A 22,738-nucleotide genomic window follows, 5' to 3' on the forward strand; every position below is an offset into this window, starting at 1 on the left:
TCCGCGCGCGGCCGCCCAGGCCCCGCCCAAGGGCCCCGCCCCGCCGCGTCGGCCCCGCCCCCGTCTCCACCCCGCCCCCCGGAGCCGCTGAGTGGCGGCGGCGGCCCCAGGACCGGGTTTCCTCAGACAAGAGGGCGGGTGGAGGAGGAAGCGGCCGAGCCCAGAATCCTGCTCCGGCGCCGCCGAGCACCGCCCGCCTCAACCGCCCGGCCCCGTCGGCTCCTGGGCCTCACCGAGCCGAGAAGAGGGAAAGGCAGAGGCGGCTGCGTGGAGGCGGCGGGGACGCGGGCGGAGGCGGCGCGGCCGGCCGCTGCTGCCGCTTTGTTGTGCGGCCCGGGCCAAGGAAAGAGAAGTGGGAGGAGGGGGGAGTTCGGCGTCCCGCTCCCTCCGCGGCTCATGGCGACGACGCTCGGCACATCCGGGACCCTCCGGCCGTGGCGGCCGCGGCGCCGGCTGCTCGGGCCCCAGCCCCGGCCGCTGTGGTGACTGCGCCGCGCCTCGCCGTCGCCCTCGCCCCGCCCGCCGCCCGCCGGCCCCGGGCCCCGCGCCCCGCGCCGCGGCCGCAGCCGCCGCCCCCGCCGCCGGGGACATGTCTAACCCCGGGGGCCGGAGGAACGGGCCCGTCAAGCTGCGCCTGACAGGTGAGGGGGTTGGGCGGGCGGTGGGAGCCAGGCCCGGGCGGCCGCGGGGTGGGCGAGCCGGCGGGGGGTGCCTGTGGCCTTGAGAAGGGCCAGGGTCGCGATCAATGGTGAGTGGGAGGTCGGGGACGTGGGAAGGCCTAGTTCAGGGAGAGTAATTGCAAAACCGCTCTCCCTCGTTGGGAAATTCTTAGAAAAGCCAAGCGTGACTCGGGGGTCTTTTGTTGTTGGGGGGGGGTTCCCCCGGTTGGAATTCCGGGCGGATTTGAGGTCCAGAAGCCTTGGACGAGAAGCACGACTTTCTCCCGGGGCGTCGGGGAGCAGCCCTTGGGCTGCTGCCCAGGTGGGGTCGTGGAGGGGATGAGGAGCTCCTGTGGCGGGGATTATTGAATCCGGCTGCTGACTGCGCGCAGTAAACACTCCTTAAAGATGGAGCGCTTAACGGGAGGGTGTGTGTGTGTGTGTGTTCCCCGGTTGTTAACTTGTTCGCCCACTTATGCCCGCGTGCAAAACCTTCCCTCTCGGCTGCCAGGAGCAGCAGCCGGTGCCACACACCTGAAACGCACGACTTTGGAGGGAAGGAGACCGAGGTTGACTTTTCCGGTGTGTCTGCCTGATCCGACGACTCGGCTCATTGTACCCTCTGTGTTTTGGAAGTGTTTGATTGTAGGGTAGTATGTTTGGGGTTGTTCCTTGTAGGCCGCAGAACTTGTGTCTCTCTTCTAACTCTAGACCTGCTTTAAAAATACACTTTTTTTTTAGTCCCTTTCTAAGTTTGTGCTCAGACGGACTTTGAAGCAAAGTTTTTCTCTCTCTCCCCACTCTCCTCCTCTTCCTTTTTCTAAATGGAAAAGAATGTCTGGAGGGGTTGCTGGATAGCAGGCTTTTCTTACAAAGTGTTTATGATCCCCAGTGTGTTAGATCTTTGTTACAGGTACGTTTTTGATATTCTTACATGGTCGTGTTACCCCATTTTAGGGAAAAATTATTTGGAGTTGAAACGTGTAAATGAAACCATTGTAGTAATTTTGGCTTCATTATTCTCTATTAATAAATTATGCACGTTGATATTCGGATTGTGATGAGAAAGATGACTTTCATTAGAGAATCTGTGTGTGTGTGTGTGGGTGCGCGTGTAAGAATAAACTGTAATTATGTTTGTCTCCACTAGACTTTGAGATTTATATGGACTAATTTTGTAATTGAATGCTTGTATGTCACATCCCAGTCCACTGGCTGAACTTTCGAGATAAAAACTTGCAGTGAATTAGGTATTCTAGAATTTAGCCTGACTGTATGTTGGCTGTAATTTTTAAAATATATTACTTTCATGACAGTTTTACTCTCTCTAGGGAATATTGCAAAGAATCATTAGCTGAGTGGTTCTTAATGGAAAACCTGGATTGGGGGATGCCTGTCTGCCCTACTTCCCCCCATTCAGTTTCCTTATTTTCTTATGAATCAATGGAAACCTTTATAAGGGATCTTTGTTGTTTTAGTTTATCTACTGCTGTTCCTCTGTGGAGTCAGTCCTGTGTCAGTGGTCATGGAAAGAACCTGTGATTCCAGGTGTGCAAAAGGCATCAGAAATAGGCTGGTGGGCCACTTAATTCCTTCTAGGTTATATACATGATGGGAACATGAGGGAGAAAACAGGGCTTTTGACTTTCTGCAGATAAAATGAGTTTGAGGTTTTTCGTGTGATTCAGTAGATCTTAAAATGTTTATCTGTGGTTTTCTTACTGCATATGATACATTATAAAAATTCATGAGTAAAGTTAGGAGAAAAGATTACACTTATTTTTTGGAGGGATAGGGAATACTGGGCTAAATCTATAGAGTAATTTTGTATTTTTAGCTTTTTCTGAGAAATTTTAAATACACTTTGTCCCCTTAATTGTAAAAACAGTTTTAGATACTCTCAGTTTCTTAAAACCATTGGGAATTTGTCTCTGTCATATTTTAAGAGAAGACTATTTAAATATTAAAAACTTCGCTCTCTTCCTTTTGGTTACAAATGGTAGAGTCCCTTCTGTTTTGCCAGGAAGGTTAATATGTATTTTTTCATTTTTGTCCACTTACAAATTAGATGGTATAGATTTTAACAAATAGATTTTAAGAGCTGGATTCAATTAGCAGCTTTTTAGGACATAAACATTAAAGAGTTAGATGGAAAAGATTGTTTTGACTGACTGGATAAATGACAGGGCTGTGTTTGATGTGCGTCCAGGAATTGGTCTGGAGCTGGTGCCCAAGTTTTCAGTCCATCTTGAGAAGCCAAATAAAATATTTAACCTAGGCCTCATTTTGTTTAAAAAAAAAAAAAAAAAGGTTGATTCTTTGTTAAGACCTTAAGAAATGTTTGGCATACCTTTAGACTAAGTGTTTAACAGTTCATTTAGATCTGGGTTCCATAATAGGGGAAAATTACTTTAAAAAAATGGGGGGGGAGCAAATCCCGTAGTGAATGTTTATTTGGATTACAGTATACTTGAACTGTAAGATGATGTAAAATAATTGTTCTTTGCTTTAAGTTAATACCATATTAGTATTTTAACTTTATAGACTGTCTTTGATTCCAGGGTGCTTCATGAATTGTAGTTACTCACTTATGTCCTTCATGTAGAGCTGCCCCTTTACTGAAAGATGTAAACAGCTTTTGCGTGGTGTTTGTCACAGACAGACACACACACACCCCTCCCCCCATATATACATTCTCACACGTACACACAAACTGAAGGAAAAATATTTGAACCATGAGATCTCTGCACACAGCAGATATTAGACTTTTCCACATGTTATTCCTAAGACTACGGTCAACTAGCAAACTGATATTTGTTGATGCGAAGAAGGCAGTGCTAATTTAATACGAAATTTGAAATTCCTCAGGTCATTGATGGCTAAGATCTGATTTGGTCCATCAAACTACTTCTTTTTTTGGTGACACATTAACACTTGATCATTAAAATGGGCTATATAGTAAAGCTATCAATTTCAGCTAGTATTTGTACAGAAAATTATAAAATGTAAGTTTTTATATATTAGACTTATGCATAGGCTTTTTTTATGATGGTTTGGATAGAAGATATTCTTTGAGGTAAAAAATTGAGGGTAATTTTTTATATTATTACTGTTTTTGAAAACCAAAGGCTGGAAAAAGCAGTTTACTATAGTTTCTAATATTTAAAATTCTTAGATATGGAGAAGTAACAGGTTACTTCTCCAAAACATTTATTGCAGACCTGTTCATAGTTTAAATGTTTTTGTACACTGTTCCTTGTTATTAATTTATAAAATCCTAAGCAGTAATGTGGTTAACCTTGTCTATAGCTAAAGCAAAATTAACTTTTTTTTTCTTCATTTATTCTTATTAGTTGGAGGCTAATTACTTTACAATATTGTAGTGGTTTTTGTCATACACTGACATGAATCAGCCATGGATTTACATGTATTACCCATTCCGATTCCCCCTTCCACCTCCCTCTCCACCCGATTCTTCTGGGTCTTCCCAGTGCACCAGGCCTGAGCACTTGTCTCATGCATCCAGCCTGGGCTGTTGATCTGTTTCACCCTAGATAATATACATGTTTTGATGCTGTTCTCTTGAAACATCCCACCCTCGCCTTCTCCCACAGAGTCCAAAATTCTGTTCTGTACATCTGTGTCTCTTTTTCTGTTTTGCATGTAGGGTTATCATTACCATCTTTCTAAATTCCATATATATGTGTTAGTATACTGTATTGGTCTTTATCTTTCTGGCTTACTTCACTCTGTATAATGGGCTCCAGTTTCATCCATCTCATTAGAACTGATTCACATGAATTCTTTTTAATGGCTGAGTAATATCCATGGTGTATATGTGCAGCTTCCTTATCCATTCGTCTGCTGATGGGCATCTAGGTTGCTTCCATGTCTTGGCTATTATAAACAGTGCTGCGATGAACACTGCAATGGGGTGCACGTGTCTCTTTCAGATCTGGTTTCCTCAGTGTGTATGCCCAGAAGTGGAATTGCTGGGTCATATGGCAGTTCTAATTCCAGTTTTTTAAGAAATCTCCACACTGTTCTCCATAGTGGCTGTACTAGTTTGCATTCCCACCAACAGTGTAAGAGGGTTCCCTTTTCTCCATACCCTCTCCAGCAAAAAGTCTCATTTCACATATGCTGGTATCTTAGTATTGTTTTATTGCATATTTTGTTGATTCAAAAATTTTAAAAATTACAACTTGATTCTCATAGTTTTCTAAGTGAGAATGTGCCTGTACACCATAATGATTTGTTCTATGGGTGTTAGTAATTTGAATGTCCCCAATTCATTTTTTTTTTCCCCTTGGTGTCTGAGGATGAAGCCAGTGTGACTTAGCTCCTTCCTTTTCTCTTAAGTTTATCTCTTCTAGTCTAACCTTCAGGCAGGGACTGAAACTGCCTAGGTGCTTAATGTAGTTTGGTTTTCATTGGTGACTAAAGTGTGGATGTGTGTGTGTGTGTGTGTGTGTATTTAAACATGGATTCTGCTTTTTTCTTGTTGGTTGAACTGTAACTATCACAACATACCGACATTATTTAGCATATAATTTAGCATATTTAGTATATGCTAAATAGCATATTAGCTCCATTTTCAAGGTAAATGAAAGTCCATGCTTTAGCCCTGCAAGGTCTTTATTTTGGCCATTTTTGGTATCTTCCAACAATTTTGAAGGCTTTCAAAGATGTACTATGCCTTACTCTTCGAATAGTCTGTCCTTAACAGAACTTAATGTTTTATTTATGATTCAGTGGCAGGTGGCTCAGTGATAAAGAATCCACCTGCCATGCATATGGGTTCGATCCCTGGGTCAGGACAATCCCCTGGAGAAGGGAAATGGCAACCAACTCCAGTATTCTTGCCTGGGAAATCCAATCGACAGAGGATCCTGGCGGGCTACAGTCCATGGAGTTGCAAAAGAGTCAGACATGACTTAGCGATGGAACAGTAACAGCGATCATTATGAATATGTTATTGTGCTGTTGTGATGTGTAGTATGAGGATGTCATCATAGTGTGTGGGGAGAACTGTTTGATTCTGGCTGTATGTTGTTAAACATGTTAAGCATGTTTAACCCTGTTCTTACAGCTTTTTCTCTTTGCTCTCATTTTTGTTTATTGGTATTTTGTTTGTTCTAAGAATGCTAAACCTTTGAAATATATTGTTGTAATCAGCATTGTTATGTGTTTCTATGTAAGGGACGTGTATTGAATGCTTATTAAGCACCACATACAATATTAAGTTTACATCTATTATTACTTTTAATTCTCATACTCCAAGAGGTAGGAGAAACTTGGAGAGGTTAAGTACATGTCAGAGCCCAAGTTGTCTGTCTAGAGTGCCTGTCACAAACTTCTAAGATCTTGTGTAGAAAATAAAACTGTTTCATTTATTTTGACTTACCCTTGTCCCTCGAAATCCTTGCTCATCTTTTAAGGCTCAACTCAAGGTACCCTTATCCGTAAATTTCTCCTTGACCGGTGTTGACCTTTCTTCTGTGACTAAGAGTCTTCCTCTAGCATCAGACCTAACTCACAGAAGGCAGTGAGTTGTCTCAAGTGATCTATGCTTAGTGAGTATTGTTAATGCTGTAAACTCATATGAAGGCAGAATCCTGTTTCAACATGGATTAAGAGCTTTCTGGCATTTTATTTTGAACGAGTGCTGGAGACATAGAAGTAATTCTGTGTATTCTTACATGTGTTCTTTATGGCCAGTTCACTGGGTGTGAGTGGCAAGAGATGAGGCTGTTGATAGGACCAACCCATTTTAGGACCTTGTTATATAGAAATTTTGCCAAGAAGTTTGGTTTTTTAATTTTTCACAGTGGTGGGAACCATTGAAGGATTTTAAGCTTCGATATATTCGATGTTTAGAAACTTTATAATCTTCAGGCAATACGGATGGACTGGAATGGAAACTGTGAAGACTGATTTTAGGATAACCAGTTAAGAGAATGCTATACAATCACCGTTGTTCATGTTTTTTTCTTGCTTTAACTTTTATTTCTAAATTTTGTTTCTATACATAGTTGCTGTAAACATCTTGGTGTAAATTTTTTTTAAGGGTTGTTTTCTTAGAATATTTCCATAGAATGCTATTGGATTAAAGGGTGTGGATCTTTTTAGGTTCTTGATGAATTTTTTTCCTAAGGCTGTTTCCTAAAAGAATTGTCCCTGTTTAGAGCAGCATTGAATAAATATATCCCTCTTAATACTCTTTTACAAGAATTGGCTCTTGTTTTTTTTAAATGTTTGCTAAGTTCATGACAAAGAGTATTTAACAGTTTCTTGTGAAGTTGAGTATTTTCCTGTCAACTAATTATTTCTCTTTGTTGACTTGTTTGGTCTTGTCCTAGATATCGGTTAGGCTCTTTGTGTTTTTCTTGGATCTGCTTGAGAATTAGAAAAGGTATTAATCTGTTGTCATACTTGTTACAGACATTTTCCCTGGTCTGTTATTTGACTTTTAATTTTGATCATTTTTGGAAGAAAAGTGATTTTGAATAAATTTGTTATTTAAGGAATCAAATTTGTCCAACTTTCCCTTTGTTTTTTCTGTCTTTTATACTTAGGGAAGCCCTTTTCTTCAAGAGGCTTAGTAAATATTAAGTATGTTTTATTTTAGTGTTTTTAAAAATGATTTAGGAAGATATTGCCCCCCCCAAATTGCTATTCGGTCATCTCATCATTATTTGTTAACCAATTCTTCCTTTCCATAGTGATGTGATACCTTTTTGTTATGTTAATACATTAGTTACAGTAGGTGAGCTCTTGTTCAGTGCCATACTCTTTTCATTATTATAGCTTATAATTTAGTTTAATATTCTCATTGTACCAGAAAAATATTTTTGCTCTTTTTATTTGCTCTTCCAAGTTAACTCCAATTAAATGGTTAAATTTAAAAACAAATTCATTGATTGTAATTAGAATCCATTAATTTGGGAAAAGGAGGCATTTAAGTGTATTTAATTTTTCTACCTAAAAACTTGCAGTGTTTTTATGTTTATTTGAACTTTTGTTTATATTGCTTAGACTAGTTTAATAGTTTTCCTTCTATGTTTTAATGTAATTCCAGCTAATCTATATTTGTGGCATATTCATTGTATTTTCTAACCTTAGTTATTGGTTTGTATTTAGGATTGCAGTCATATATATTTTTGCTTGATTAGAGTGACATTGCTGAACACTGAGCCTACTAGTATTTCACTAGTGCTCCTTTTCCAGATATCAGTATTTGGCATTAAAAAAGAATATTTAATTGGTTGTACCAGGTCTTGGTTGTAACATGTGGTATCTAGTTCCCTGACCAAGGATCAAACACGGACCCCCTGCATTGGGAGCGTGGAATCTTAGCCCCTGGACCACTAGGGAAGTCCTGAGTATATGACATTTTTTACAGTTGAGTGTTAACACTAAATTTTTTTTCTTTTTGTTTGGATTTTTGCACTAATATATAATGAATTGAACAAAGTGAAGAATTTTATATTAGTTTATTTTAGAATCACTTCTAAAGGCATTGACTTTTAAAAATTGCATTTGATAAGAATTTAGAAATTTCAGCATGTGTCTTAAGTTTGACAGTTTGGTCTGGTTTCTTATTAAAAATCCACAGCAGACATAAAACTTAGTTTTAAAATAAATGCTGATTTTAGGTAGGAATTCCTACATCGATGATTGCACAAATCGCACTTCTTTCTTCCCCAAAAGTTTCCTCCCGCCCCTTCACAGCCAGTCTCCTACCATCCCCAGTCCTTGACTGCCGATGCTTCCTTCTCTGTGGCTGTAGTTTCGCCTCTCCTCCAGTTTTGTGTGAATGGGACCAAACAGTCTGTAGTGTTCCGAGTCAGGCTTTTGTCACTTAGTGTGGTGCTTTTGAGGTCCATCCAAGTTGTGTATCAGTGTTTGTTCCTTTTATTCCAGAAGAATTTTGCATTGTACACACATACCCCATTTTATTTCAGTTCAGTCACTCAGTCGTGTCCGACTCTTTGCGACCCCATGAACCGCAACACGCCAGGCCTCCCTGTCCATCACCAACCCCTGCAGTCCACCAAAACCCATGTCCATTGAGTCGATGATGCCATCCAACCATCTCATCCTCTGTTGTCCCCTTCTCCTCTTGCCCTCAATCTTTCCCAGCATCAGGGACTTTTCCAGTGCATCAGCTCTTTGCATCAGGTGGCCAAAGTATTGGAGTTTCAGCTTCAACATCAGTCCTTCCAATGAACATATGCACTCACAAATATCCAGACATCGGTTTCCAGTTTTTTGCCATCATAAAGGAAATTTGGGTACACCTGTCTTTCTGATCATGTTTTTATTTCTCTTGGGTAAATATTTAGGATTGTTGGATCATATGGTAGGTATGTATTTAACTTAAACATCAAACTGCTCAACTGTTTTTTAAAGTTGTACCATTTTTGTTTTTCTATCAGAAACATCTGAGAGTTCCAGTTGCTTCCAGCCCTAGCCAGAACTTTAGCACTTGCTGTTGTCAGTCTTTGATTTTAGCCATTCTAATTGATGTGTAGAGATAACTTAAGTATAGTTTTAGTTTTAATTCCTTTACTGACCTACAGTGTTAGGCATCTTTTAATAGATTTATTTGTCATCTGTGTATCTTTGGTGAATGTCTTTTCAAATCTTTTGCTCTTAGTTTTAAAATTGGATTGTTTCTTACTGAGTTTTGAGAATTTTTTTTGTATTCTGGATACAGGTTCTTTATCAGATAAGTGTTTTGCAGATATTTTCTCCTAATATGTATGTGGCTTTTTCCTCCCCTTAATAGTGTCTCAGAGAGCAGAAGTTTTGAATTTTGAATAAGCCCTGTCCATCAGTTTTTTTCTTTATGGTTCATGCTTTTTATGTTGAATATAAGAAATCTTTTCCTAATCCACAGTTCTAAAGATTTTCTGTGTTTTCTTCTGCTATATTTATATTAGCTCTTACATTTCGGTCTGCTGCTGCTGCTAAGTCGCTTCAGTTGTGTCCAACCCTGTGCGACCCCATAGACGGCAGCCCGCCAGGCTCCCCCGTCCCTGGGATTCTCCAGGCAAGAACACTGGAGTGGGCTGCCATTTCCTTCTCTAATGCAGGAAAGTGAAAAGGGAAGGTGAAGTCGCTCAGTCGTGTCCGACTCCTAGCAACCCCATGGACTGTAGCCTACCAGGCTCCTCTGTCCATGGGATTTTCCAGGCAAGAGTACTGGAGTGGGTTGCCATTGCCTTCTCCCTACATTTCGGTCTAGGACCCTCCTAAAGTTCATTTTTTAATTTGCTGTGATAAGTAAGGGTCAGATTCTTTTTCTTTTTTCTCACAGTTAGCCGATTTTCCTTGTACCACTTGTTAAAATGCTTTTGTTTCCTCCATTGAATTGTCTTGGCGCCTTGGCTAAAAATCAGTTGACAACATACATGTTCTCTTCCTAGACTTTATTCTGTTCCTTTTATCTAGCATTCTTTTCTTGTGTAAGTTTATTGTTTATAATTAACACTTTCTTATTACTGTAGCTTTAACATAAGTCTTCTGATTTCACACATTGATTAAACTTTTTGCAGACATCTTGAAAACAGTTTAATAAGCATAATTGTGTCTTCAATGTAGGATCCCATAATGATTTAGAATCTTGTAATGGTCTGGAGCCATTATTTCATTTATTTAGTCAACAAATACTTACCAGTTTCTTGACATGTGTCAGACATTTTTTAAATTCTATAATACCATGAATGGAAGTATAAAAAATCAGAATAAACCTCGGTTAGGCTCACTGTTTTTCTTTTTAAAATTCTATTATGAATCTTTAAGAAGTTTATTATTTTTGTCTCTTACTGATGAAAGTAAATAACAATAAGCGTGACTTAATAAAGTTTGCTGTTTACAGCTCCCAGCCCCTTCAAATAATTTTTGGAAAAAGGTGGGATAAAAGATAAACATATCTAAAATGTGGCAATAGCAAAGAAAGGATATAATTATAATTATAATTGTTTTGTTAAATGTGAGTTGAATTACATTTTTTTAAAACTTCTATGAGCATTTTTCTATAAGACAAAAGAAAAAAATTTTTATTGCGGTATAGTTGGTTTGTCATGTTATGTTAATTTCTGCTCTACAGCAAAGTGATTGTTTTATATATATATATATATTTGTGTGTGTGTGTATATACTCTTTTTTTCCCCTGTCCTTTTCATTGTGGCTTGTCATATACAGAGTTCTCGGCGTCATACAGTTGGACCTTGTTTATTCATTCCATACATCTGCTAACTCCAACTTCCCACTCCTTCCCTCCCTCAGCCCCCTCCCCCCTGGCAACTGTGCGCCTGTTTCTGTTTGGTAGATTAGGTTCGTTTGTGTCATATTTTAGATTCCACAAGTGAGTGATATGGTATTTGTCTTTACTGATAATCTCTAGGTCCATCCATGTGGCTGCAAATGGCATTATTTCATTCTATTTTAATGGCTGAGCTGTAGTCCATTGTGTATATGTACCACATCTTCTTTATCCATTCACCTGTTGATAGACATTTAGATTGTTTCCGTGTATTGACTACTGTGAAGAGCACTGCTATGAATATTGGAGTGAGTGTGTGTATCTTTTTGGATCAGGGTTGTAACTGGCTGTATGCCCAAGAATGGGATTGCTGGATCATATGGTAATTCTATAATTTTATTTATTTATTGGCTGTGCTGAGTTTTTAAAAGACTGAGTAGTTGTGGCACATGGGCTTAGTTGCTCTGTGGCGTGTGGGATCTTCCTGGATCAGGGATCAAACCTGTGTCTCCTGCACTGGCAGGCGGATTCTTTAGTGCTGAGGTACCAGGGTAGCCCTCATGACAATTTTATTTTTAGCTTTCTGGGGAAGCTTTATACTGTTTTCCATAGTGACTGTACCAATTCACATTCCTACAAGTGGCGTAGGAGGATTCTCTCTTCTCCACATCCTCTCCAGCATTTATTTGTAGAGTTTTTAATGATGACCATCCTGACTGGTATGAGGGTGGTATCTCATTGTTGTTTTGATTTGCATTTCTCTAATAATTAGCGATGTTGAGCATCTTTTCATGTGCCTCTTGGCCATCTGAATATGGAAGAAAATTTTATTAAAATCTGAGCAGAGTTCTTAATTTGACCACAGTGTATTCCTGGAAACTGTCATAAAGCAGACATCTACAACGTGGACCTATTTACTGTTATTGTTGGAGGCAGTTGGGATGTTGTGTAAGGTATAGAGCTTGGAGCTAAGAAATTTGGGTTCAGATCTTAGTTATGCCACTGATAAACTTTGTATCTTTGAGCAAATCACTTATTCTCTTGGTGCCTATGCTTTTTAGTTACAAATAAACGTTTAAAATGACAGTCTTATTTATTTTAGGATCCTGCTAGATAAGAAATAATGTATGTGAAAAATACTATTCAAGCTGTATTCAAGTATTATGTTAATGTATTTTGACATTTTAATGCAAATGTTGTGTTTGACTTTGTTTTTAATTCTTGTTGGAGTATAGCTGATGTACAGTGTTGTGTTACTCTCTGCTGTGCAGCAGAGTGAGTCATTTACAGGTGCACATGTATCCACTCTTCTTACGATTCTTTTCCCATTTAGGTCATTACGGAGTATCGAGCAGAGCTCCCTGTGCTGCACAGCAGGTTCTTACTGTTTATCTATTTTTATATATACTGTCTGCAAAGATAGTGTTTTAAATGGTCATAACCAATTATATGCTGTTTTATAGGAGCAAGTACAACATTAAAGAAGTAGAGGAACTTTGGAGAATGATTTGAATGGCTTAGGGTCTTGGAGATGGGAGAATTGGTTCCATCCACCTCGTCTTCAATAACTTTTTGCTGGTACTTTCAAAAATTGCCTGTAGTTTCATCTCTTGCCAGTAGGTGGAGATATTTCTGCACAGGTAGATATCAACAGTGAGTAAAAGAAACTTGTAAAACTGAAACTCGTTCTTAAAGAGAGTTGGAGAATTAGAAACTATCAAAGGTGATGCTGGCTTCTAGTGAAAATCCTTGCTTTAGGATAAACTTCCTTATATAAACTGTATCTTATTAATACATGTATAGGAAGAATGCATGCATGTGTGTGAAGTTGCTTCCGCCGTGTTCCACTCTTTGCGACCCCGTGGACTGTTGCCCTCCAGGCTCATCTGTCCTGGATTCTCCAGGCAAGAATACTGGAGTGGGTTGCCATGCCCTCCTCCAGGGGATCTTCTGACCCAGGGATCGAACCTGCGTCTCTTACACCTCTTTCATTGGCAGGTGGGTTCTTTTCCACTGGCACCACCTGGGAAGCCCCCCAAATTATTTTTGTTACTTTAGAATTGCAAAAATTGGTAGTTAATTCATTTTTAAATTTTTGTATGATCTTATGTCTTCAGGCTTTAACTTTCTCTTGTGAAGTAGAAAACTTATTGATTGGTTATTCAGAATCTTATGAAGTTAATTCTATAAATAAGGTTGAAAGAACTTTTTTTAAAACGGAGTTTTGTAAAGGAAGAAGCATGAAAAAGATTTTTTAAAGTAAAATGGTGTTTGATATATTCAAAATACCATGTCTGACACAGTACTTGATACATAGTGTATCTTCGGTAAATATTTGTGAATTCAAGAATGATGAAATTGAAAAAAAAAAAACACATGGTTTAAGAGGACTTCATTTGAAACAAATAATAGAGTCTCTGTTTGTGATGTTATTACTGAATTAACTGATGTTTGTGCCTTAGTAAATTTTGACAATGTTGTTATAGAGGACTGAAGTACTCATTTAGGTTAGTATTTGACTTAACGAATAGTCATCTTTTACCATCCTCTGCAAAGTTTACTTCTCTACAAAGTGAAGATCAGTCTGATGTTCAATGCAAAAGATTTGTTTTTGTAGTGTCACCTAAGAAATTCACATATATAACAAGTCTGTCAGTGTTAGGAAGATAATATTTTTTCAGAGCTCTATAGTTTTAACTTGTTTAACTTGTTCTCATTTGTTATCTAATTTAATTGCTCTTCAGATCCTGACTATAGATATTCCAAACCAGTGAAAGTGAAATATTTATCTGATGAAATTTTTTTTCTTGAATCTTACAAAGATAATAGTAATAGATTTTTTTGAGGAAACAATTGGTACAACCTTTTAAGTTCCATAGAGGTAAGGCTGATTGTACCAAAGGTCTTTCATAATGAAATATGAATCCTTATACATTTTAGTTTTTTATTTCCTGTATATGTGTATGTGTGTGTTAGTTGCTTAGTCGTGTTCAACTCTCTGCGACCCCATGGACTACATGTAACCTGCCAGGCTCCTCCGTCCATGGGATTCTCCAGGCCAGAATACTGGAGTGGGTTGCCTTTCCTCCTCCAGGGGGTCTTCCTGACCCAGGAATTGAACTTGGGTCTCCTGCACTGCAGCGGATTCGTTACCAGCTGAGCCATAGGGCAGTCCCTTCAATTTCTTAGTTTGAAAATTTTAAAATTTAGGTAGATAGGGAAACTTAGGTAGTGAGCTGCTCTTTTTATTATTTTAAAATAGGTTGGTGATGTTATTTCAAGTTTTTCTGATTTCCAGTTTAGTTATCTTAAATCTTTTTTCTCTAACTAGAGAGAGGACTTGGAATGGTGATGAAATATTTATGTATTCATTCTGTGATCATTTTTGAGAGTCTTACATGCACCTTACTTACCCTTAGGGGTAGGTTTTGGATTTCAGGAAGAGTTTGGATCCTCATCTTGCTTTCAGGGAACCTGCAGTGTAAATAAGCAGAGACAAGACTTGATGGATGAAGTAACTGAACAGTCAATGCTAGAGTTAATGGTACATGCAATGAAGGTAAAATAAAAGGATGAAAGCCTGTGGTTATTTTTGAGGGAGTTCAAGGAAGCTCAATTTTTAGATTCTAAAGTTGATTAGTTTTTTTATATTTTCTTCCTTTCTCTTTATAAAAGAAAGGCACATCTCTTGACCATCCCAAATAATATCATCCTGGGTTAAGAGGCTTTCCATTTCCAGGTCACCTAAGAGACAAGTCGGTATATTGATGAGGTTGTTGAGAAGGCAGTGACTCCAATGAGTGACACCTTTTCACAAGTCATATAGTTTCAACCACTTTAATTTAGGGACTCGATCAAGTTGCTAGTTGATCATTAAAAATTTTTTTCATAAAAATAAGCTTTCTTAGCACTTGAATTTATAAAAAGGAGAAATTGAAATAAAATATTTTTAATAAACATTCATTGATAGACACATGAATGAATTAAAAATAAAACTTCATCCTTCTTATGAAATGATGCATTTCTGATTCTTTTCCTCATCTCCTCCCCCCCCTTTTGTATAAGTGTGTGTGTGTGTGTGTGTGTGTGTGTGTGTGTGTTAGTCCCTCAGTTGTGTCTGACTCTTGCTGACCCCATGGATGTAGCCTACCAGGCTGCTCTGTCCAAGGAATTCTCCGGGCAAGAATACTGGAGTGGGTTGCCATTTTCTTCTCCAGGGGAACTTCCCGACCCAGGGATCAAACCTGGGTCTTCTGTGTTGCAGACAGATTCTTGACCATCTGAGCCACCAGAAATAATTGGTTTGTTCTAATTAGGATGCAGGAAAAGTCTATACATTGTATTTGGTTGCATGTCTAAAGTCCCTTTAAAGTATAGGCCATTGACTCCTGCTCACCTTTCTGTTTTGAATTTACTTCCTATAGAAACCAGATCTGTTAAATACCTGCATCTAAGAACTCTGTATGATTTGCTGCTAGCCTTGTTTCCCATCATGCCTGTGTTCCATCATATGCCTATATTCCATGTTCTGAATTCCTCTTCTTGTTCTTCACATTTTCTCCTATCTCCCAAATTTTGATGGTACTGTTTTCCTGAGACACTATTACAATTACAATATTTTCTTCCTAACCTAGTTGCTCTGCCCAGTCTACTAGGTTTTTAAGACAGCTGAAGCATTATCTCCTCTGAGAAGTCATCCCAGACTTTCCCAGTTTGAGTTAGGTGCCCCTCTCTAACAAGTAGGGTCCTGATAGAGACAGATAACATTCTCACAAAAGATGAAGGAGAATGTCCTTAAGAGATTACTTAGAATGAATGGGCAGGATTAAAGGAATCCAACTAGGAATGGTGCAGCACCTTGGGACTAGCAGTGATAGGAAGTTGCATCATCTTTGAGCAAGAAAGGGAAAGGGAAAGAGTAGTCATGGGAACCCAGAGAGACCCTTGCTGTTGCTTCTCATTTACTGAACCCACTTTGAAGGTGAAGGGTAAGTGAGGCCAGTTAATATAGTCCATAAATGCCAGCCTCCTAGATACTATGTGCTAATTAAAGGATGGAGAATGATCTGAAGGAGCAAATAGAAATATACAGAACACCCTTATATTCCTAGAATACGTTAGCATATTCCATTGCATCATTTATTATATTGACTTAAAATTCATTGGTTGTATTGATGTTTTCCTTATAGCACTGTGAACTCCTCTCTGTAGCTATGAACTAGCTCTTAATCATATTCGCTTACCTACAGTGCTTATTAGATATTTGTTAAGTTTAAAGAAAGCGATGAATAAAATACATAATTTAAAAGATCTGTTCTACATAGTGGTAATGTGTTGTTGATTCTTAGTTCAGAAGAGTAAGTCTATAATTTTTGCTTTGTTTGGCAGTTTTGATGCTTCTGCAGTAATTGACTTACTCATTTTGATTGAAGAAAGGCCAGGGATTAATTTAGGCCATAATAGATAACTTCTGTATTTAGGATTATAACAGAAGACTGATTTGTCTGAGCTCAGTGGCATGGTAAGTGTATTTATGTACTTTCTTTTGCTATAGGAGAATTATGATGCAGGGAAAGAATCTGTAGAGGCTGTAAGACCATAAAATTATATTGATTTCAGGTAGATTATGCCTTACTTATTATTAGACTTTCTCTGGGTTATTGTGTAGCTTTTTCAAGTCTCTTAAATGAAAGCTGGTCTCTATGTAGATAAAGCGCACCCTTGTTGCTAGCCAGATTTCTCTCCCTCCCCCCCAGTTAGTTGAACCAATTATCATCTATTTGCTGTAAAGGCTTGTTAGAATTGCTGCATAAAAAATTACTCCAAAACTTAAAGGCCTAGAACAAGCAGTAATTTTATTCTCTCTCATGATTTCAGTGGGTCACAAGTTTGGAAAGGGCTCTGTTGGGTGGTGTTGGCGCAGGGTCTGTCGTATATTTTTATTCAGATGGTGGCTGGCTGGGCATTTATCTCTTCAGGTCATCTGCGAGCCTTTCCATGTGGTTTTCAGTGTAACTGCTAACATGACTGGCTCAGGGTACCAGGAGGAATTGTCAGGAAAGAAGGCGGAAAGCTCCATCTTCTTTTCTGACTCAGCCTTAGAAAGTCCTTGTTGCATTTTATTGGTTACAAGCAAGTTACTTACAAGCTCTTCTAGATTCAAGGGGAAAGAGCATTGACTGTATCTCTTGATGAAAAAAGTAGAAGAAGAGAATTTACAGTCGTTTAAAAAGTTATTATAGGTGACAGTGGTGGCCACCTCTGCTGCTGCTACTTTTGGTTTTTGGATTGGACTCCATGCTCTTTGGTATCCTCAGTTCAGTTCAGTCACTCAGTCGTGTCTGACTCTTTGTGACCCCGTGAATCACAGCACGCCAGGCCTCCCTGTCCATCACCAACTCCCGGAGTTTACTCAAACTCATGTCTATAGAGTCGGTGATGTCATCCAGCCATCTCATCCTCTGTCGTCCCCTTCTCCTCCTGCCCCCAATCCCTCCCAGCATCAGGTTTTTTTCCAATGAGTCAACTCTTCTCATGAGGTGGCCAAAGTATTGGAGTTTCAGCTTCAGCATCAGTCCTTCCAATGAACACCCAGGACTGATCTTCAGGATGGACTGGTTGGATCTCCTTGTAGTCCAAGGGACTCTCAAGAGTCTTTTCCAACACCACAGTTTCAAAAGCATCAATTTTTCGGCACTCAGCTTTCTTCACAGTCCAACTCTCACATCCATACATGACCACTGGAAAAAGCATAGCCTTGACTAGATCTGATACTATTTTCCAGCATTTATCATTGAGTTATGTTCTACCTTTGAAGTTTCCAGGAATTTTATTACAGAGAACTTAACAAATGGCATAGAAATTTTCAACAATTTCTAAAAGAGCTAATGATAATTTGCTATGGTAATTTGTTATTAATATCCAACAGTAAAATTTCTATAAAGGATGCAGATACTCAATGGAAACAGAAGCAGACTGGTGAGAAGAAAGAAGGCAGATACTACTTGAATAAAATAAATTTATGAAAATATGTGAATTAAATTATTTAATTCTCTGGAATGAGTTTTATATTGAAAAAATACTGTAATTCAGGGCTAATAATCAAAGAGTTTTAGTGCTCCCTCATCAGGTCTGCATTGTTTTTCTTTAAACATTTTATAATCAATTCTCCATGGAGCAGTTTCATTAAAAAAAATGTAAATTGGATTATTTTACTCTCTTGCTTAAACATTCCAGTGGTTTTCCATTATGCATTGAATGAAATAGACATTATTTTGCACAAGATCCTGTATAGTCTGGCCCTGTCTCTCCTTGGCTCATTATGCTTTAGTGGCTTTGTGTTTTGATTTCTTGAAAAGACCAATCTCTTTCCCACCTGAAGCAACCTCCCCCCCTTTTTTTAGTAATCTTCTTTCTCTAGTTACTTATGATTTTTTTCTGTGTCAGTTTATCATTTCAGAGAGTTCCTAAATACTGTCTAAAGTAATTTCTACCTTCATTATTCTCTATCACAGTATCCTGTTAACTTCAGAGCACTTGCTGTAATTTATTTTCATATTTACTTCTTTTTCATATTTATTCATATTTAAATATTTATTGTCTTTGTAAAAATGTTAAATTTTAGATTAGTTTTAGATTTACAGAAAAAATTGTGAAGATTTTTCACTTTCTATATATTCCCTATCCAGTTTCTTGTATTACTAAGTCATCTTACGTTAGTATGTTACATTTGTCACAATTAATGAATCAATAATGAGACATTATTTGTAACTAAAATCGATATTTTATTTAGATTTCCTTTGCTTTTATCAGTACTGGGTTGGAAGCTTCTGCAGGGCAGAGACTGTGTGTGTTTCATTCAGCTAGAATAATACTAAACACTTAGGAGTTACTCTGTATTTCTTGGAAGACCTACTACCCGAAAGATGTTTTCGAGTTTATAGTCTAACCTCTTGCCCATTTTATGTGAATAACTCGCTCAGGGAAGTCATATGTGTCTTCTCTAAGTCTATGGCTAGTTGGCAGTACCAAAGTCTCCAGGGTCATACTAGAAACCACATCTTGTGATGTCTAGTTTGCTATATTTAGAGGTGAGTTTATGATCCCCTGGAGAAGGGAAAGGCTGCCCACTTCAGTATTCTGGCCTGGAGAATTCCACGGACTGTATATAGTCCATGGGATCACAAAGAGTCGGACACAATTGACTGACTTTCACTTACTGTGAAACCAGTGATGCTTAACTTTCAGGATTCCATCCGAGGGCCTGGGAGAGATGCTGGCAGTGAGTTCACATGATCACTTTAAAAAATTGTTTTATTAGTATATATACAGAAAAAGTGCCAAAAATTTTAAGTTTGCAACTTAAGACTTTTCACAAGCCTAACACTCCTATATAAGCAGTGCCCAGATCAAGAAACAGTATTTCCTGTACATTGTCACGTATGAAGTTGCGAAGATATCTTAACCACAAGCAATTAAGATTGCAGTCTCTCTTTACACTGACTTGCCTTCTGTCATGTTTCCCTCTCCTTATGTTAGTGGCATTGGAATGGCTGTAGGCAGTTTGGGCATCTGGCTTTGGGGAGACTGACCTGGGGATACATTTAGTTGGGTTTTAGCGGGATATGTTTATGGGTAGTCTATCAGTCTCCTCATGTATAGTCAAGGTATCGCTAGCCATCCTAGTACAAGGTTAGTGTCTTGGAGTACTACACATTGTGTTAACTCATTTGACATAAATGTACAGTCCTAGAGATGGTGTAGTGACCTGAGTATATCCCATGGCATCTGGCACCTGAAATATGTAGTTAGTGGAGGAAAAATAAGGTTTGATGCCAAAAGGCCAGTTCGTCAAAAATTCTTCTAAATCTTAAAGCTTCATATGAAAAAGAATAGTTAGTAGTTTCCCCAAGTTTGGCCACAGTCCTAAAAGTTTACATAACATTACCAATAATGGCCCTGTGCTAAAAGAAACTCAGTTTCTAAGTTTTATAACAGCAAAAAAATGTGCTCAGCTATGCTAGAGACAGGATTGAATTATTTTTCTGTTATCTCTATAGAAAATGACATTATAAAACTCATGGGAAAGTGTGGTATTGGCATAAGGATTGACATAATAGGTCCATGGATAGAGTTGAGAGTCTATAAATAAACATACATTTGTGGTTGGAGATCAGACTTGTGGTTGCCAAGGCGGGGTGGGGAGGGATAGGGGTGGACTGTGAGTTTAGGGTTGGTAGGTGCAAACTTTTAACATTTAGAGTGGATGAACAGCAGGTCTTACTGTATAGCACAGGGAACTACATCCAGTCTTTCTGGATAAACCGTAATGGAAAAGAATATTAGAAGAATATATGTGTAAAATTGAGTCAGTTTGCCGTACAGCAGAGGTTGGTGCAACAATGCAAGTCAGCTATACGTCAATAAAAAACACATAAACACAAAATGGGAAAAGGACTTGAATAGACATTTCTCCAAGAAGATAGGCCAGTGAACAATAAGCCCGTGGAGTTGCTCAATACTGTGAGTCACTGGAGGAGATGCAGATCACAGTGAGGTACCATTTCACACCCATTGGGAGGACTGGAATAAAGAGTGGGAAGAGGACAAGCGTTGGCAGGGATTTTCGTACATTGTTGGTGGGAATGTAAAATGGTTCAGCCGCTGTGGCAAAATTTTGGCAGTTCCTCAAAAAATTGAACATGGAATTACCATGTGACTCAACAATTCCATTCCTAGCTGTATAACTAAGAAAATTGAAAGCATGTGTTCACACAAAAACTTGTACACAAATGTTCATTGTAACATTATTCGTAATAGGCAAAGTAGTTGGGTGGGAATAAACCAAATGTTCACTAACTGATGAATAGATAAAATGTGGTATATCTATATAATGGAATATTATTCAGCTCTAAAAGGGAATGAAGTACTGATACATGTGCCACCATGGATGAACCTCAGAGATGATGTGCTGAGTGAAGAAGCTTAGACACACAGGGTAACACATTGTATGACTCTAGTTGGAAGATCTGTGAAGGCATGAAGTTGGATGGGTGGTTGCCCGGCAATGGGGGAGGGGAGAATTGGGAGTGGCTTCCCTGGTGTGGGACTTCTTTCTGGAGTTAGATCGTGGCGGTGGTTGGTACAGCATTGGGAACATCGCGCAGTTTAAAATGGTGAATTTTATATTATGTGACAGCCATCTCAAAACAAATTGTAGAAAGTCCCCTGTCACAGGGGAAGAGGTACTCAGTGAGTATGCAGCCAAAAAACTAGGAAAAAAGGATTTTATAGGGTTGTCAGTTAGCAAAAGTATTCTTTTCTGGCTTTTATAATGTTTGATATTTATCAGCTTGTTCAAATTTATGATTTCTCATTCAAAATTGAATACTTGCTTTCATACGTAATTTTGTATTCTTACTCTAAAATGAGGCCCCCAAACTGTGTGAACTCCAGGCTCCACAAAACCTGGATGATCCTGGGATGTATATTAGCATCAAATAAAAGTGATTCAAGTACTGTGCTGTCTTTTTAAACATGGGGGATTGAACAAACATTTATTTCTGTTCTTTCCCAAACCCCATTCAGTGATAGTAAATGGGTAAAAGTAGCATATACACCTACAAGAGCCAAAAAAAAAAAAAAAACAGAAGAGGAGACGGCAAATAAGTGATGTCAGAAACCTGGGGGAGATGGAAGAGGGTTGGAGCAGGTGATTTAGCTGAGAATGTAGAATATAAAGTAGTTGCAGAGGATGTGCCAAATCGTGGCTGTATTCCAGCTACCTTATATCCGAATTCTCATGAAGAGACTCAGGGATTGAAGCCACCAGGTTTCTTTGGGGGGAGTGCAGATGAGATGTGAGGCTGAAAACGAGAAATGATTTAAAATCTGTCAAAGGTTCTATATTTCTGTACATTATTCCAGGCAACCTGGTGACTGTTCTTCCTCAGTCCTCAGAGAAAGTTAAAGACATTTTGTGGAGAAAGTTAACCAGATTGACTCCAAGCACCAGGGATACCTGGTAGTGTGGAAGATAAGGAGGGGAGAAATGCTCCCCTGAAAATGAGGGGACCGGCAACACTTTTTCCCAGCCTCCCTGTACTGCTCAGCTCCACGAGCACTAGCACCCTGTTAAATCTTTTCCCCTTTATGAAGAAGTCTTCTCTGGAAAATATTGGACAGCTCCCGAGAAAGCCCTGATAAATGCTGGTATTCAGTGTCTAATGAAGCAGCTTCGTCTCCCTGCTAGACACCTTCCAGTGAAAGTTACCAGTTGCTTGTTGGGGGAGACGGGCCTCACCACTCCTTAAACTGTCACTTGAACGTGGAGAATTAGAGGTGGCACTGACTCTCAACAGCAGTATCAGAACCGAGAAGACAGTTGAGCAGTGCCTTTGGAATTCTGAGGAAAGAGGACTTCTAGCCTAGAACCATCTGCTCATCAAGTATGAAGGCAGTGAGGCATGCCAGATCCCCCCACCCCCCTGCCAATTTTTTCTACTTAACCTTTTTTAGGAAGCTACTGAAGGATATGTCCATCAAAATGAGGGAACATACTATAAAAGAGTGATACATGAGTGGCTGTATATGCCCTTGCACACAAAGGGAAAGGCACAGAGAGAAAGGGAAGTCAGTAAACCTAAAGTCCAGGGAAGAAGACTCTGGAAGCTATCCAGCATTTGTGTATTTTTTCTTGGAAGAGGGTCTGTGTTGGGACTCTTGTTTATAAACAAAAGCCAAACTTGTAAAAAAAAAAAAAAAAAAAAGTTACCATTGACAGACATTATCAATTTTTTTAGTGTTT

General features: G+C 39.0%; 1 protein-coding gene across 2 annotated transcripts in view; it reads left to right on the forward strand.

Moving 5' to 3' along the window:
- The first annotated feature begins 505 nt into the window (after positions 1-505).
- Positions 506-22,738, forward strand: part of SMURF2 (SMAD specific E3 ubiquitin protein ligase 2) — a 118,144-nt gene continuing 95,911 nt past the window's right edge. The window contains exon 1 of one of the 2 annotated variants that reach the window (XM_070479780.1): positions 506-641. In XM_070479780.1, the coding sequence (XP_070335881.1) occupies positions 590-641 (52 nt within the window). In that variant the 5' untranslated portion in view covers positions 506-589. Of the gene's footprint in view, positions 642-12,697; positions 12,931-22,738 lie in introns of those variants that run through there. The other variant, XM_070479779.1, reaches the window with a different exon arrangement.

The sequence above is a fragment of the Odocoileus virginianus genome, chromosome 17 (assembly GCF_023699985.2).
Source record: "Odocoileus virginianus isolate 20LAN1187 ecotype Illinois chromosome 17, Ovbor_1.2, whole genome shotgun sequence".
Classification (NCBI taxonomy): Eukaryota; Metazoa; Chordata; class Mammalia; order Artiodactyla; family Cervidae; genus Odocoileus; species Odocoileus virginianus.